Genomic DNA, 17,606 nt, shown 5'->3' on the forward strand with positions numbered 1-17,606 from the left:
CTGATAAGCTGATCAGAATGACTTTCTCCACAAAATATACTTCATTTGGAGGCTGGACATGCTTTTGCTCTAAACACAGGGACATTACACATACTTGCTTACATACATTGCAATTGCCTAACCATTCAAAACTAAGTCTTCCTTAAAGGGAAGATAAACCCCAAGAACAATGTGGATTGAGTGAAAGCAGCAACATTAGTAAAACACATCAGTGAAAGTTTGAAGAAAATCGGACAATCGATGCAAAAGTTATGAATTTTTAAAGTTTTGGTATTGGAACCGCTGGATGAGGAGACTACTAGAGGTTATGACGTATGAGTGGACTACAATATCAAGAAAATATAAAGAAAATACTACAAAAATCAATTTTTCATGAAAATTACAAATTCCATCAACTTGATATTGACATATGTTAAGGATAGCAATTATTCCCCCTGCTTTCTGAAAGCGGTTGGTCCATTGCTTTTTCATAATTCTAGAAAAGTGAATTTTTGTTGAATATCCTTTATATTTTCTTTGTATTGTTGTCCACTCATACGTCATATCCTCTAGTAGTCTCCTCATCCAGCGGTTCCAACACCAAAACTTTAAAAATTCATAACTTTTGCATCGATTGTCCGATTTTTCTCAAACTTTCACTGATGTGTTCTACTAATGTTGCTGCTTTCACTCAATCCACATTGCTCTTTGGGTTTACCTTCCCTTTAAAGGTAGGGAATCCCATTTGCATGCCTTAAATGAAGAGTTGTATAAACACAGTGGTATGTTGAAGAGAGTATCATTTTAGAAAGTCCCATAAAGTATTGAAAGTGGAAGGTAACATTTAGTACATTTTTATTGACCGTTAGATTTTGAATTGAATTTTTTTCGGGGCTCACCGTAAATTCCAGTACATTACTAGGCTACCTTTGCAGACCCATGCACTGCATGTGCGTCCATCATGTATATTTTGTGAATAAAGTTCATCAAAACTTACAAACATTTCTATATCATTCTTGCCACACACTCTATATGTTATTACATCAGCTCTTATACTTTTAGATTTGTGTTTATAGATAAAAAATACAGAAGACTGCAACAAAAAGGCTTAAGTGTGGCTGACACACAGAACTACTGAGTAGTTGAGTTTTGTGCATTATTCAAATTGTAGATAACTGTTGACTTCCAAATTTCTAAGCAGTGGCCTAAACAAGTCCCCTGAGGTTCATATTTAATGTTTTGCTGCATTTTAGGAGTTCTGTAAAAGGTCTCCCCTACCTTTAATGGTCCTCTGACTTCGAATAGTTAGCCCCCCCCCCCCAAAAAAAAAAAAAAAAAAAAAAAAAGTTGATTTACAATGTAGGCCTACTTACATACATTGTAAATGTAGTGTATGAAACATGACAGACATTGAATCTTTCATGCAATTTCTAGAATTGTTTGACTCTTTATTTTCAACATCTGAATACCAAAGAGGTAAGAGTGAGACTTATGTAAAACCTTCCAGCCTCATCTTGACCACACCTTTTGTGAAGTTGAGTTCACTTCCCATCCTTCAATCATTAGGGGATAAGCAAGGACTGAAACCTACATACTATGTGTATATTGTACATGTGCATTTTTTCATTATCTAATCATCTCTTCACATTTTAAATTTTAGTAAGCCTCTTGATCACAATACTCATGGATAAACTTACAGTTGATACTCTGGTTGTTCATATTTTCTACTTAACTACAAAACTTTTTTTTTTTCTCATGTGATGTTCACTTGAATGCATTTTATATCAAGTCAGTACATTTTGTATGTCTTTCTGTGGACTCCCCTTGCCTGTTTCATAGTCTCTACCACTTGTTAGGCAATAAAGACTACAATATTGTACTTCTCTTCATTCACTTCATGATAACTATAGCTTTTACTAGATCTATGTAAACTTGTACAGGGCTTTCAATATTTCCCATTGAATGTTACTATCAAAGGCAATGATTTTGTCACCCAATAAAACTTGTTCTTCTCTGTTACAACTCTTCAATAAACCAATTCTGGATGGCCAAGTTGACTCTTCAGGAAGATGACTATGACAAAGAAAATCTCTACTAAGATACAAAGTGTTTCAAATAATTAGAGCCTAAACCCTGCTCTCCTGTGCATGTTCACAATCACATTAAAAATCACATGTATACAATGGCAGCAATAGGCCTACATCGTACAAATTGTTCGAAGTACGAATTCAACTGATTTACACATAGTTTGCACTCTAGCATTTCTTAACAGCAAAGATGGTAATGCTTCAAAAGAAAAGTTCCATTTACATCTTGAGGCGTGCACGCACAGTAAGTACATTTTCCCTCAACAAGCCAAACCTGGACATTCCTTTCCTCTGGGCAGTTGTATAATACTGTACATGTACCTCAAGCAGACAGCAGACAACTTCCCCTATCAAACACTTGTCTCCAAGCTAAACTTCAAAGGGAACTCCGTAAGGGAAATAGTGAAGGATCAATAATGATATGCCCGATTGGATGTTTTTCTTAGAAGAAATCCTGCCAGAGTTCCCATGGAGAGGAGGGCTGATCCCCGGTGAGAAGGATATAGAAAAATCTGCTCTTGTATTAGGGATGGCCTCAACAAAACCTGAAATGGAGGATTCTTGCACACAACGTACAATGTACAAATATACTGGAATGCAGGCCCACAAAAAGTCCGCGCATTTCTGGGTATTTTTCATTTTGGGGTGGCTTTTTTTTTTGGGGGGGGGGGTTTGCTTTCTGTATTTTTGAAAACTGGGAAAGGGATTGCAGAGTTTGTTTGTTCCTTTCATTATAAAAGGATAAGCTCAGATTTTACACAACTGTCCATACATGCATATGTAGGGCCTACTGTTCTTGGTGTAATAATTGTCATGATAATAAATCTAAAGGCTGATACTAAAATTTAAAATTGGTTAAGCGGCTGACTCTATCATGTCACCTTTTAATAAGGGAGAAAGAAACCCAAATGTTACAGTGTATAGTGGATTGATTGAACCCAGATATACCAGCAGAATATCAAATAATCAGTGAAGTTTGAGGAAAATCCAACAATCCCTTTCAAAAAGTTATGAATTTTTAGAGTTCTGGTACTGCCATCACTGGATAAGAACACTACAGCAATTTGTGATGTCACAGTTGGACAATATAAAGAAAATATAAAGAGAATTCAACATACTGGAGAATTTTCATTTTTCGAACATAATAAAACAGCACTTGTCTTACAACTGTATCTCTTTCAAAAGGCAGGGAAATAATAGTACCTTCAGAGGTCAATATACTGGAAGGAATGTGTACTTTTGATTTAATTCAATAACAAATAATCATTATTTTGTAGAATTCTCTTTATATTTTCTTATATTATCCAACTGTGACACCATGAATTGTTGTAGTCTTCTAATATCTACAGTAGCAACGGTGGTACCAAAACATTTAAATTCAAAATTTTGAATGGATTGACTAACTTTCCTCAAACTCCTCTCTAGACATTTCTGCATTCACTCAGTCCACACACTGTTATATTGTATAGTTTGGTTTTCATTCTCCTTTAAAAACTGTGATTAGTTTGAGTTTTCACTCTCCACTCTCAGTCCCAGGTCACGCTATAAGAAGCCCTATGTGAATTCCAGATCAAACATCTATGAGTGAAAATATTGCTCTGGTATGGAATTCTGGTTGACAGATCATATCTGTGATAAATTCATGATGCAGTTTACAATGACCTACATGTACATAGGGAAAAACAAAAGTTGGTTATAAAATATATGCTACAACATGTATAAATTAAGACAAAATACATGATGTACCTATTAAACTCTTCAACCAAATCACTGCTTTGTTTATGATGGCCTTCAGCTCAGCATGATAACAATTAGCTTCATCAGAGGACTTCAAAAACAATATTCAGAAAATATCAGGTTTTTACACTGTTCTATAATCATACTGTGCTGCATAAAAGTACACATCAAGACTTACCTATTTGCTGGATCTAATGCTACCGCTCGAGGCAAGTGCAAATTTTTCCAAAATAAAACTGTTCTTGATCGACCATCGATCTCACTGACTTCTATTCGGTGTCTGTCTGAGTCAGTCCAATATAGTTTTCTTCCCACCCAGTCACACGCGAGCCCATCTGGGGCGACCAGGCCCATAGTGATTATGTCCTCCACGATATCCGAGCCATTGAAAAACGTTCTCTTGATGGACTCCAAGCTAACATCAGTCCAAAACACAATGTTCTCCTGGTACAGGAAGTCCACTGCAGCAGCATCTGCCAGGCCTCCAACAACCACTGTTGATGTTGTGTGCGTTTCATTGAAGACAGGGTCTGTGATGAGGCGCACATCTCGCCGATTTGCGAATAGGAGCTGTGTGTTTGCTGCAAAGGAGATTAAGAACATAAGATAGGAAGTTTTCATTGCTATAAACTTTCCGTAATGTCAATTATATAAAAAATAACACTAAGAGCCAACAATAAGGCATTGTTCAACATCACATGTGTCTGTGAACCTGATCCACTTGGTCCCTACCAAGGTATTCTGCAATTCCAAGGATAGTAACTCCATCATCTGTTCAGCTGAGCAATAATTTAATGCAAATGTATAGCATATGACTGAAGAATGGTGTGCAAGGCAGTCACATTACTACAGATTGTACATCACTTTACCTTTATATTTACACCTACCATGTGTATGTGATCATATGCAACTGGAAAATATTTACCTTTCACACTTTAATACCAACTTGAAAAGATTAGGGAATATGGGGCAAGGACATTTGCAATGCACACTTGGGCATCATGATGCAATAGATTATGAGCAGCCCTCTTTTTTCAAAGCAAAGCAAGAACAAGAAGTTCTTGACATAGTGCACAAAACAGTGATAAACACAACCCCTGTATATGAGAAAAACACACTTAATGTGCGTTTACCACCGCCCTCTGACTTCAAGTAAGGTCTGTCTTCCAAGTATTAGAAATTCTTCGGCATGTCTTCCTTTCGAGGAAAAGAGTGTTATTACCTATTCATAAAGTCATCTCTTCAAACATGCAAAATCTTGAGAGCTGAGAATAGGAAACTCAAAATCCTGCTAAGCAAGATTTCCCAAGAATTTCACTTCATCTTACATCATACCCCACCTCAACTGTCTCCACACAAAAGGAGAAGTTTTCCGTGGGCCCAGTGGCACAGTACACACGCTGAGCTCCTTTCTTGCTTTTGTTCCCCCTCCTGGTGGAAGTTCTATTGATACTGTCCCCTGATATCCCCTACCTCCAAAATAATAGGCCTGTGATTAGTGGAGAGGGTACAATGAATACCCTCTGTAAGTCCTATAAGAGGCTGGAACTAAAGGCAGGCCAAAGACCAAAACTGCCTCATTAGTGCTAGAGGCTCCCTACTACAGAGTATCCACACCTTGGTTTAATAAGAGGAACTCGTATCAGGTACCTTGGGTCAAACATTGTATCCCTTTTAACTGGTGCCAAAGGAGAAAGTACCACTTGCTTTTAAGTACCGGGTACTGTCATGCTTGTGAAAGTTTCTGAACATACAGAAGAACAATACAGAGCATGCTCTTCTTTCTTGTTGTCTTGTGGGTCATTCCTGCAGGATTTTGTTGAGAATTTTATTGAAGATTTAAGATATGATTTATGTCATGCACAAGTATGGTAATAGGGACTTTTCGATTGGGTGAACAAGAATGTTTTGCCGCCAACTGCAGAGGTATGTCAATGCATTACATCCCCATGTCGACCTGCTACTGAAAAACTTTTCAATTTCGGGCGTCACGTCTCGGGGTATCACGTCTTGTGGTATGTGCAGTAGGCTACCTCTGATTTGGGTACATGATATGCGGAATTTCTGACTTGTTATTTTACTTTTACATTGACTTTGTCTTTGACTAGATGTCGAATAAGTATCCTGGGATGAATTATGTGGATTTTAAAACATGATGCATGGTAAGGCTGCAAAGTGCAATGCACTGCACCAGGCCAAGCACCAGGACACTGGGACATGATTGCATACATCATTACGTGTACATGCATGTGCGGGACTACGGTAAGAAGTTGCAATTTGCAGGACAGTGAAAGCACGCAAATAAACAAGGTACCAGAGGCTGTAGTTTGTATGTCAGCGGTGCTGCTGTTATGTATCAAATTCATAAACTTTCATGTAATTGAATTATTAATATTCTCTCAAAAGAAATAGGAAAACAGGTGAACTTAGCACAAATTTGCCAAGAGTCATCATCATCTTTTGCGCGGTATCGTCTATCGCAAGAGGAGTATGACGTCATAGACAGAGTAGTGTGAGTGCAGCGCGAGTGAATTTGGGTGGACAGTGATAACTGGGGCTAACACGTTCGAAAATTGGGTGGTGAAGAAGGGGTCGACACTGATGCACGCACAGTACGTAAAAAATAGGTCATAGCACGGTGACGCTGGTCTTAACGTCCAAATCAAAAAGTGCCTAATATCACTGTGTCAACATGTAGATAATTTCACATCAAGAAAGGAGCAGATGTATGTTTAATGACTCACATTTTTTTTTTCCGTTGCCCAAGTATCTGCTTTGTTGTGGGCTTTCATAGAAACAACTTTGAATTTCTGAGAAAGAAGACTCAATCTTTGGGACTGTGGAATGTAAGTTTATGCCAAAATCCCTGTATATTAAACTCACTTCCCAAACAGACGCCCATATGAGTATCACAGTGATGATTGATGAGAGATAGATAATCAGCTGAAGATTAAATGTCCTATATGACTATTTGTTGGTTAGTCCATAACTGCATCAAAGATCAGAAAACAATCAAACAAATCACAAACTAGAAATGTCGCTATGGCGACTGGTATGTCTCCGCCATAATGCATGATTCTCCTAATAGGTCTACAGTAAATGTGGACAATGTGTGATTACATTTTCACAAAATTGGCCAAAAAAAAAAAAATGACAAGTTTGTCACAAATGTGTTGAATGTTCACCTTCCTTGACCTAGGTCTAATTGGATGAATAGGAGAGCATGTATTTGGGGATTTAAGGACTTTAACTTGACTTTGACCCATTCATAAGTTTATGCATTGAGTAATTTTCAAGGTAGGGAGAAAAAGTGCAATTTCTGTATTGAATAGTAAATTGTTACCATTTTCATCCGGCCTTTGACCCTAAGATTCATACAATAATTACTGTCAGGCAGAACATGCATAAATATGTAAATTTCAAGAAAACTTGAGCCACTTCCGAGATATGGAGGAAGAAGCTAGTTCAGCACTTTCACTTGATCTTTGACCTTCTGACCTTTGAGGCAAAAAGAAAAAAAAGGAACATTCCAGAGAATCTATTAGGTTATACATGCATACACCAAGTGTAAAAAAAAATAAATAATAATCCTGCCGGCATTGCATAAATATGAGGGAAACAGTAAAATTTTGAAGTGTTGCCTTTGACCTTCGACCCTATGAACCCTTAAATTCTCTAGATAATCACTGCCAGTCAGTGCATGTATATATATACTACATGTATGTTCCATGAAGATACCTCGAACAATTTCCAAGGTAGGGAGAAAAAAGTGAAGTTTTGATATTTTTGATTGACCTTTGACCTTTGACCTCATGACCCCAAACTATCACCAGAAAATCTAAATTGGGTAATACATGTATACACTAAGTTTCAAGAAAATATCGTCAGGCATTGCATAGATATGGTGGAATAGTGAAATTATACATATTTGACCTTGACCTTTTGACCTCTGACCTTGAGCATGTGCACCCAAAATTTGATAGGCACAACTTCACCCTCTAATACACATACATGCCAAGTTTCAAAGAAAATATCTTCAGGCATTGCATAGATATGGTGGAAATAGTGAAATTATACATATTTGACCTTGAGCATGCGCACCCAAAAGTTGATAGGCACAACTTCACCCCCTAATACACATGTATACATGCCAAGTTTCATTAGGATACCTCAAAAGGTTTTTAAGTTATGCTGTCCACAAAATTCATTACGGATGGACGGAAGGACGGACGGACAACCTGAAAACATAATGCCTCCGGCACCACTTCATGGCGGAGGCATAAAAATATATGATGAGAGATATTCACCATATCAGGGTAAATGGTACTGCAAATATGACTGCTGAACAATGAGAATACCACTTCTGGGTCATGTGACTCTCCTCATCTTGTACCTCTGGAATCACATGGGAATGGTAATGTTATTTGTTTACATAGTACATCCTTCATGTGTTGGGGGATCCTGGATACCCTACCATAGAATATTATGATACGTCACATACAGATCCACACCACTTAACACAAAAAACACCCCCCCCCCCAAAAAAAAAAAAAAAAAAAATGTTTCATACAGTACGGCAAACCTTCATGACAAGGTCTCTTAAATTTACAAATGTAGAAATATATTTCTTGTGTGTGTGTCCAGTGTAAACAAGCCTTGATACAGCACTTTTGAGGAACCTGAGCTGACCAAATACTAGAAGGTAAGAGAGGAAAAATCGTGTGAATTAAAAAAAAAAAAAATTCTTTCTTGCCTTCTCTCTCCTGGTGCCTCTTTACAAACATACTCACCAATGAAATTTACACTGATGCAAAGTACTGTATGCAAATGAAAGTGTACATTGTGATCATGAAAGATTAATTCATAAAAAAAAAACTAAAATATCTCCCACACAGAGATAGAGAGAGAGAAAAAAAAAAAGAGGAGGAGAAGAATGATGTAGAGAAAGGTGATCACAACTCATTTACAATGTCCGTATTTGATGGGATGCACTTTTCCTTCTCCTCACTGTAATTGAACATGATGTGAAGTCCATGGGGTGCCCAATGTACAGCTGAAGTATGTGTTTCAATTACTCCCGCCTAATGAGGCACAGCAAATGGACTTCCCATTCTTCCCAGAAATTTGAAAGCTATGCACTCAATCAATTAAAGGGACCTTCCAATTCGTAAATCAGAATTCTGTCTTTTATCAGGAAACATATGCATGGTGAATTACAGCTGTACATGCAATTATTACAGAGGAAAAGGAGGGTACAGTGTATGTATACATATCTAAATGGTTTTATATTGATTCAAATTACTGACTATAGTTATAGCAGTGCACTGGGACACCATCCTCTACACTATAGACTATTGTATTCTCCTGAAAAGAAAAAGAAAATGTCTTTTAGAAATTGTTGAAATACAAATGAAGTTTAAATTCTGACATGCTTTCCATTCTCAATGATTACAAAATTGAATGAGTATCACCACGTCATGACTATGCAAAATCGTATTACATCAAACTGTTTCTCTATATCATAACACTACTGTGCTTTCATATAATTACTAAAGCTAAAAGTAGATTGTGTTTTTAGTGTGTGAGACCTGATGATAGTGTGGACTTTACCCAAGGCCTGGACAGAATCTTACTATACAAACAGTGATGACAGGGATCATTACTGATCTGTGACCATCATCTGTTCTATATATCCCCAAAAGGTTATTTTAATTATGGAATAGATAAATGTGATAAATCAATACAAACCATAGGTGTACATGAAATATGTACAACATAATTCAGTGTATGACTTTTTTATTTGACAACAGATAACAAATGGATCACTTGTACTAAAGAAAAAGTCTCATTTACATCATTTTAATATGATGAAAATGTCCTCCCCACTGCAGGTAATTCAAATACAAACCCATCAATCAAATTATGCTGTTTGGCTCTAGGAGACATTTTGTCCATGTATTGTTGTGTATGATCACACAAATCATGCCAGGCTATCTCCTCTCCAGAGGAGATGACATCTCTCAGAGGAGGAATCCAGATGTTAGTAACCATAATTATTTCAATGGAAGAAGTGAGGGCAGAACTGATGGGAATTTCACAGTGTCAGTGTGATGACATACAAATGATTAACAACAGACACAGTACACATATATGGTATGATGTTCCAGACATACTGTATGTACATAGTACCCTACCTCACTCATTTACACACTGTTCTTGCATTAAGGACAGTCCAGTTGTAACCATGTGTGATACGTGAATGTAACACATGAATGTAGAATACAGTATTTCAGAGCTGCCGTTCACTGATGCTGCATCATGTATATATCTAACCTACTGTACACTGTGAGGAATGAATGTACTGTGGTACGTTGTACTTGCTACTTGGACTTAAGTAAGATAGATCAATCCATATCGAGCCATCACACTACGGTGTATGTCCACAGAGCAAAATCTAAAATTTCTAACCGCAAAGCCCATCTATCGCTGCACAATTCAAAATACTAGCTTTGAATGATGCAAGGTTGTGTGCATGCATGACTGAAAGTGCTCCGTAGTTGTGCCACGATTGCTTCCGTGCACATGCCAGTGATCTCTATACAGATCAATGGTGCCTGCTACTTGAGTGTACCAACGCACAGCTGACAGCATAACCGTTTGAAATGCAGCGATAACCCTTTCAGGTTAATTCAGCCCTTACTAAAGAGAAAGGTGACCTACAGTGCACAGATGACACAATAAATCCTAATTTTGACAGGATGCATATTGCATTAAGTCAATATCAATAACACCAATATGTAGCTAAAATGATTAAGATCTGATGTATGTAGATCTGAGGTAGCAAAGATAATGGGATTAATTAAAAAATCCATGCCATTGTACTGAGTAGACCGGTGTTTTGACCGCAAGTGGTACAGCCCTGTTGCGACTTGCTGTTCAGCAACAGTGCTGCATATAGTTACGATGTAATGTGGTAGTTGTATTTATAGTGATGTTTAATTCCATGAGAACGATATAAAAATCATTCATCATCTCACAAAAAGTGTCAGCCCTGCAAAGTACATGTAGGGCCTACATGTTTAAATACAACTGTATGCAGATGAACACTGTTAAGGTGGCCTCACACTATGCGGTTTTTTTCTTGCGACTGCTTGCAGTTTCGAGAAGTCGCACGCGGTTCTTAACCGCATGCGACTTCTCGCGACTTGGAGGCGTCCGCAAGCCTTGCGACCTCCTTGCGGCTGCTGTCAAATTTTGAACATGTTTAAAACCTTGCGATCGTCTGCGGTTGCCTCTGCGATCCCTTGCGACCGGCTGAAATTTCGCAAGCCTTGCGGTCATTGCGCTCACACTATGTGACTCGATGATTGCGATCTGGCAACCGCAACAGATCGCAAGCACTGTGATAAAAAAAAAAACGCATAGTGTGAGGCCACCTTTACAGTGTATACAATGTAAATAATTGATACCACAGACTTGGGTACTCTGCAGCATGTACTTGTACACACGTTGTACATTGTACAATTACAAGAATATGGTACAGAAAAGGCATTTAAAGGTACAATGTAAATCATAGTTTTTCATAATCAAAATTAATCTTCCACTATTTGGAATTTGCTTGCAATGAGTGTGTTATTATGAATGTACCATATACAATATGATGTACTGTATGGTTGCTTTAATGTATATAGGTTGACCATATTAGTGCAGAAGTTTCTATTTGGTACGGCTGCAGTACATGTATGTGAAAGGAAGTAGCTCACCCAATCTAGAATGTTCTACGAAGTGCCAACATACATGTATTTGATTGAGTGATGCAAAACATACAAAGTACTTGTAGCCTACAATATTATGTAGCATGATTGGTAGAATTTTTAGGTATAGACAGGAAGTCAGGGTTCTGGAAGGCTCTTGAAATCACAAGTGTATATGTACAAGTATATATAGCCCCAAGTTGGAGCAAATTATAGAACATTTACAGAAGGGGTGAATGGACACATAAGCCACAGACATTCTGAAGTAGGCAGACTACCCAACATCTCTGCTCTGAGAGTTACATGTACGTCACTTCTAGCTCTGAAGCGACTGTTACAGTCAGTCCTGTGTTACCTCCTGACTTCTTATATCTCTGGAGATAAGACCTGGGAGACATACTGCCTGTGGAGAATTGATTCGCCTACATCGCTAACAGACTCCATTCTCATGTCTATGGACATTACTACATTGAAGCTGTGACGGGCTGGATTCCTAGCTGGATATTATTTGCTGGGTTATCATTCACGCATCGACTGGACCCAGTCGTCATAACATCTGGATTCTACACATGTTGCCGTGGATTTATACTTTGGATTTATACCTTGGATTACAGTAACCTGTGCGAAGTGATTTACGTATGAGGGATCATTTCATCAGTGCATCAAGGATCATTCATTTGTGCATTGAACATCATCTGTGGGTCTACATATCCAGGGGATTACACTGTACATGGACTTTGTGATTTAAGATTTGGCTGTAATGCATGTGACTAAATCACCCATTTATAATTGTTTCTATTGATTATCAATATTGTACTGAGGTGAGAAATCATTTGCTGTCTGTACCGACAATATTACTGTTAATTAAACCGCCCGAACATATTAATTCTTTTTGTGCGATCATTCTCAGTGTGATTTTGGTCGTAATAGTGTATAGAAAGGTTCTACGAAGAGACTTGTCTGGCTGATGCAATTTGTCAAGATACTGTAAACGTTGATATTTTAGCACAATTAATTTTTTACACTAAGCAGCTCAAAAACACATTACACAGGTTCTTGAATTCGCACTGCACAAGTGTCAACCCATTCAAAATGTGCAGAGAAAATTGTGAGGATATTTTTGCAGGTTTTAGGTTTGCACTAGCTAGAAGCAGTACAAAATACACAACACGGCAAGTGCCAAAATGTGTCTCCCCTATTCGCGTAGAAGAAATTAATGTTTTTCTAACTCCTAAAAGTTCATTGAGCCCGCCTATCACCTTTGACCTTGTGGTGACCTTCAACTCCTCAAGGGACATTTACCAGCCAAGTTTGGTCACAAACAGACATATGGATCAAAAGTTAGGAGACATAATCGAAACACGCCGTAAAAAATTAACATTGGGCCCTAAAAGTTTGTTGACCCCTGTCTTTGACCTTTGACCTTGTGATGACCTTCAAATCCCCAAGGGACATCTACCATCAAAGTTTGGTCACAAATGGACATATACATCAAAAGTTATGAGCCATAATCGAAACGCCCCGTAAAAACTTAACGTTGGGCCATAAAGTTCATTGACCCCTGCCTGTGACCTTTGACCTTGAGATGACCTTCATGTTTGGTAAAATGTGTACTGATAACTTTGTATAAACACTCTTCCCTCCAAGTTTGATTGAAATTGAAGTCCTCAGAGAGTTATTCAAGTTTTTTTAGCATTACCGACGGACGACGGACGGACAGACGACAGACGGATGGACAGACGCCACAGGCGATCCCTAACATGTACAGTATGTAGTCTCCCCTCACCTCCGGTGAGCTCAACAAAAATGCCTGAGAATTTCTGCATTTACAGTAATGAGTTGTTTTTAAATATTTTGAAGGTTAAAAAAAAAAAAAGATAGACCAGAGTACCTGATTCTTATTCCTACAGCACCTCCCCATTCAGTAGTGGGTACGAAGTACAATGTAGGTGGAATGTTACATGATGATCAATTAGGCCTTGCAGCCTGAATTTCACAACAAGCTGTATGTGATTCATTTTTGCATGGAAGATTGATGGATACTTCTAGGGCCCAATTTGCCAGTTATCGATGATCATGTGCAATATAAAACATTACGTACCTAAAGTACAATGTGTACATGTACGTGCAGCAACGATAATCAGATATGTTCTCAGAGCTGTCCAACTGCAATGCTGTTGGTTAATATTTGTGACCTGCTACAACAAAAGGATCCTAAAGTCACATGTACAATTTGTACTTGTACCATTGTACATGTATATTTCATACAAAGTTTGATCTATAGCAGACAGGAATTTTAAAGGACAAGGACCCCGTTTACAGTGCGGGGCCGGGCTCGGCCGCGGCTCGGCCGTGGCCGAGTCCGGCCTCAATTGCGCGGCCGAGCCTCACAATTTTGTCCGTTTACACTGCTGGGCTCGGCCGCGCTTTTGATTCAAACCTTTCAATATTTTGTCGTAGTGGCGCTCTGCTTGTAAACAAACGCAATTTGGTATTGTCTGGTTTTCAGACCCTTTGCCAAATGAATTCCGTGGCGACGAAGTCGCCGTTCTGGCAAAGGCCTTTGCCGAAGGAAAAAAGATCCTTTGCAGGACAAAACCACCTTAAACTATACTAGCTTTCGACGTTGAGGGGGTTAATATCCTGAATAGCGAAAGATACAGGCAGAGGGTTTGGAAGCCAGACTAAAATTGGCCGTGCAATTGGCCGCGCATTTGGCCCAGTTTGCGTTTACACCAAGAAGAGGCAGGGCTCGGCCGCGGCCGAGACCACCTCCAGAGCGAGGCCAAATGCGAGGCCAATTTTGGCCTCGCATTTGGCCTTTTGCGCGTTTACACTGAAGCGGGGCTGGACTCGGCCGCGGCTCGGCCACGGCCGAGCCTCGCACTGTAAACGGGGTCAAGTTCACCATCATAAACATAAGGATTGAGAGAATGCAGCATTATTAGTAGAACACATCAGTGAAAGTTTGAGGAAAATTGGACAATCGATGCAAATGTTACGAATTTTTAAAATGTTTGTGTTGGAACCGCTGGATGAGGAGCCTACTAAGGCTCGTGATGTCATATGAGTACAACAGTATAAAGAAAATGTAAAGAAAATTCAACATATTTTCACTTTTTTCGCATAATAAAAGAGCACTTGACTTGCCTCTTTCTAAAGGCAATGGGAATAATATTACCCATAACATATGTCAGTAACGAGTCAAGGGAATGTGTACTTTTTTCAAAAGATGAAATTTTGTGAAACTCTCTTTATATGATGTGTTCCACTAATATTGCTACATTCTCTCAATCCTTATGTTAATGAAGGTGAACTTGTACTTTAATGGAAGTTGCCATAATTCTGCGCCAGAAGTGAGTTGATAAATGCAGCCCGGGCCCCGTTTCATAAAACTTGTCATCAGTGACAAGTTGTCATATAGATGTGACAAGCTACTGAAATCCTTGCATCTGATTGGCTGAGAGCATATTTGTCACAGAAATGTGGCAGTTGTCACTGATAACAAGTTTTATTGAAAGTGCCCGTCATACCTCCTTGAGTGTGAGTTTCTCATTACATACATTAAAATGCACACGTGTGAGGACCAAGCAAGGAGTCTCCTCTGTCTGTGGGTATGATTTATAACAATGCCCACATACATGTACATCACAAAAGACAAAGAATCTATCTTTTAGGACAATATGAACTTTTCTAATACCCAGTATGCAAACCTGCTGCCACATTTTAATCTTTGAGGCTTTTGCCCATTGTTTGATGCAATCAAAATCAATGACAATGCACACACAATCAAGATGTGGAACCACTTTAGCAGGAACCCCACTGAAGCGAATCAAACCTTGATGTAAAATATTTTTCATGTGTTATTTCCACCGCTTAATTGGAACCACAGACTGCTTTATAAGAACCTGTAACTACTTTATCAGGACAAGTTCTGGCTGAAAAACTTCCTTCGTCCCTCATCAATGTCTAAAAATAATAGGTAAATCCTTAGAAATAACAATGGGGATTTAATTTCCTTACCAGAAAGGTTATTTTCTAACCAACGACAGATAGATTATGCCCATTGCACAGTCTAAACATTCGCCATTTAATACGCAGTAAAACATACGATGTAGTGCAGGTGGTCATACTAAGCATCGTCAGCCTCTACTCATGCACTTACAAATTCTGTACCACCCCTTCAACGCGATACAGACCTTGATATTGCAGAATTTTGAGCAATTGCAGGGGAAAAAATAGCAAAACACACTCTCAAATTAATGAAAAGTCACAAGGCTTACTCGCACACAAGCTATGCAATGATATCATATTCTGCATGTTCATATAATGTATACGATGTACCAGCGTGTACATGTAAAAGTAGCACAAGAATGATAATAGAAAATAATATCCCTCTACCCCCTCTTTTTAGTCATCTGCCTGTCATTCTCAAAATATTGCCTCATCTACCACTCCTACAGTGCATTGAACCTCTGGTTTGCCATGTGTGTTTGTGTACTAGACACACATCATACACATGTACGCCATCGTGCGTGATCAATCTAAAAAATGATTTATCCCGGCATTACATGTGTCGAGGAGATCGGCAGGAGAGACAAGTGGAGCCAGGCTGAGAGACGGAGAGAGAAATGGGGAGAAGGAAAATATGAGGGAGGTGCGTAGACAAAGATGACATTGGCAAGAAAAGAGAGAGTGAAGAGAAGGAAGGAGAAAGACAGAGACAGAGAGAAAGAGAGTGTGATGGCAAGAGAGGAAAAAAAGCCACTAAAGAGAAACAGTGACAGAGAGGGGAAAAGATGATGGGCAGACATACAGAAAGGGGAAAAACAGAAGGGATGCTTGTCCACAAGGCAGAAGCACATACACAACCTGAAGAATCTGCAATATCATCCGCAACAATGGAGAGATGAGGGTATGATGCACTATACATCAGGATAAGCCATTATATCGCATTTACGCTGGCGTAATGCACCTTGTACATGTATCATCAGAATAATGAGCAGCACAAAAAAAATTAGGTTGTTGTTTGTCTATTTATATGTTGTCATACCATATCTCTTTTCAACCATCCTCCCCTCCCCCCCCCCCCCATGTGCATACAAAACACACAAGAAAAAAAGGAAAAAAAGTTTACCTCATGTCTAGATTTGCAGGAGACGACAGGGTAGTGGATTGGATAAAACAAGACTGGCTAAAATGAAATGGGAAATGTGAGAGGCGAGGGAAACTACAATTGGGAAATGAGCATGAGCCGAGAGTTTTATGGAGAAATGGTTTGCAGGCCTACTGGCATATTGGGACAGGACGAATCCAGGGAAACCTTTCATTCAGCCACTTACAAAATGCAGGCCCCAATGTTAGCAGTCAAAATAATGGAGCATTTATAAATTTCATTATTTTCACTGTGAAGCATATCACAAAGTGCACCATACATGTAGGGGAAGGCAAAAGGAGGATGCTTTCCTGAACAATAAGGTACTAAATATGGGAGGTGGCACATGTACTTCAAGATGCTTGTCTTTTAAAATTTACAATCATGACATCAGTAATACTGGATAACCATCTACCTGACTTTCCCTGAGGTTACTATTAAACAAAACTAACATGCACATCTGTTACATCATAATTGTTTCATTGTATCCCATACTCCGTTTCCACAATAATACAGATGTACTTCTAAATTGCTGACCTCTGTTTAAAAAAAAAAAAAAAAAAAAAAAAAAAAAAAAAACACTGTTTAACACATGAATGTTGAAATACAGTTGTTGCTACATTGTACACAAGTATGCAAAGTAGACTGGATGGGATGTTAGATATTAGGCTACATACATGTGCATGTACCTGTTCCTAGAATTTACAGTGTAAACTGAACTAATGTACAGGACTACTGTAATACAGAAGTATAGATCATATCACACACACAGGAGTAAACGTGAGCTTTTGACTCTGATACTGACGTTTGGGGAGGACTGCATTCTTCCATGGATCTCCTCATCATGCAATTGGAAAATTACGATGTACAAGTGTATGCTTACAACATTTGTTA

General features: G+C 38.6%; 1 protein-coding gene across 1 annotated transcript in view; it reads right to left on the reverse strand.

Annotated features, from left to right (window-relative positions):
- LOC140236171 (low-density lipoprotein receptor-related protein 6-like) overlaps positions 1-17,606 on the reverse strand; it is a 77,623-nt gene that overhangs the window by 52,166 nt on the left and 7,851 nt on the right. The window contains exon 2 of the mRNA XM_072316138.1: positions 3,982-4,384. Within this exon, the coding sequence (XP_072172239.1) occupies positions 3,982-4,384 (403 nt within the window). The remainder of the gene's footprint in view (positions 1-3,981; positions 4,385-17,606) is intronic.

Source organism: Diadema setosum, chromosome 12, assembly GCF_964275005.1.
Source record: "Diadema setosum chromosome 12, eeDiaSeto1, whole genome shotgun sequence".
Classification (NCBI taxonomy): Eukaryota; Metazoa; Echinodermata; class Echinoidea; order Diadematoida; family Diadematidae; genus Diadema; species Diadema setosum.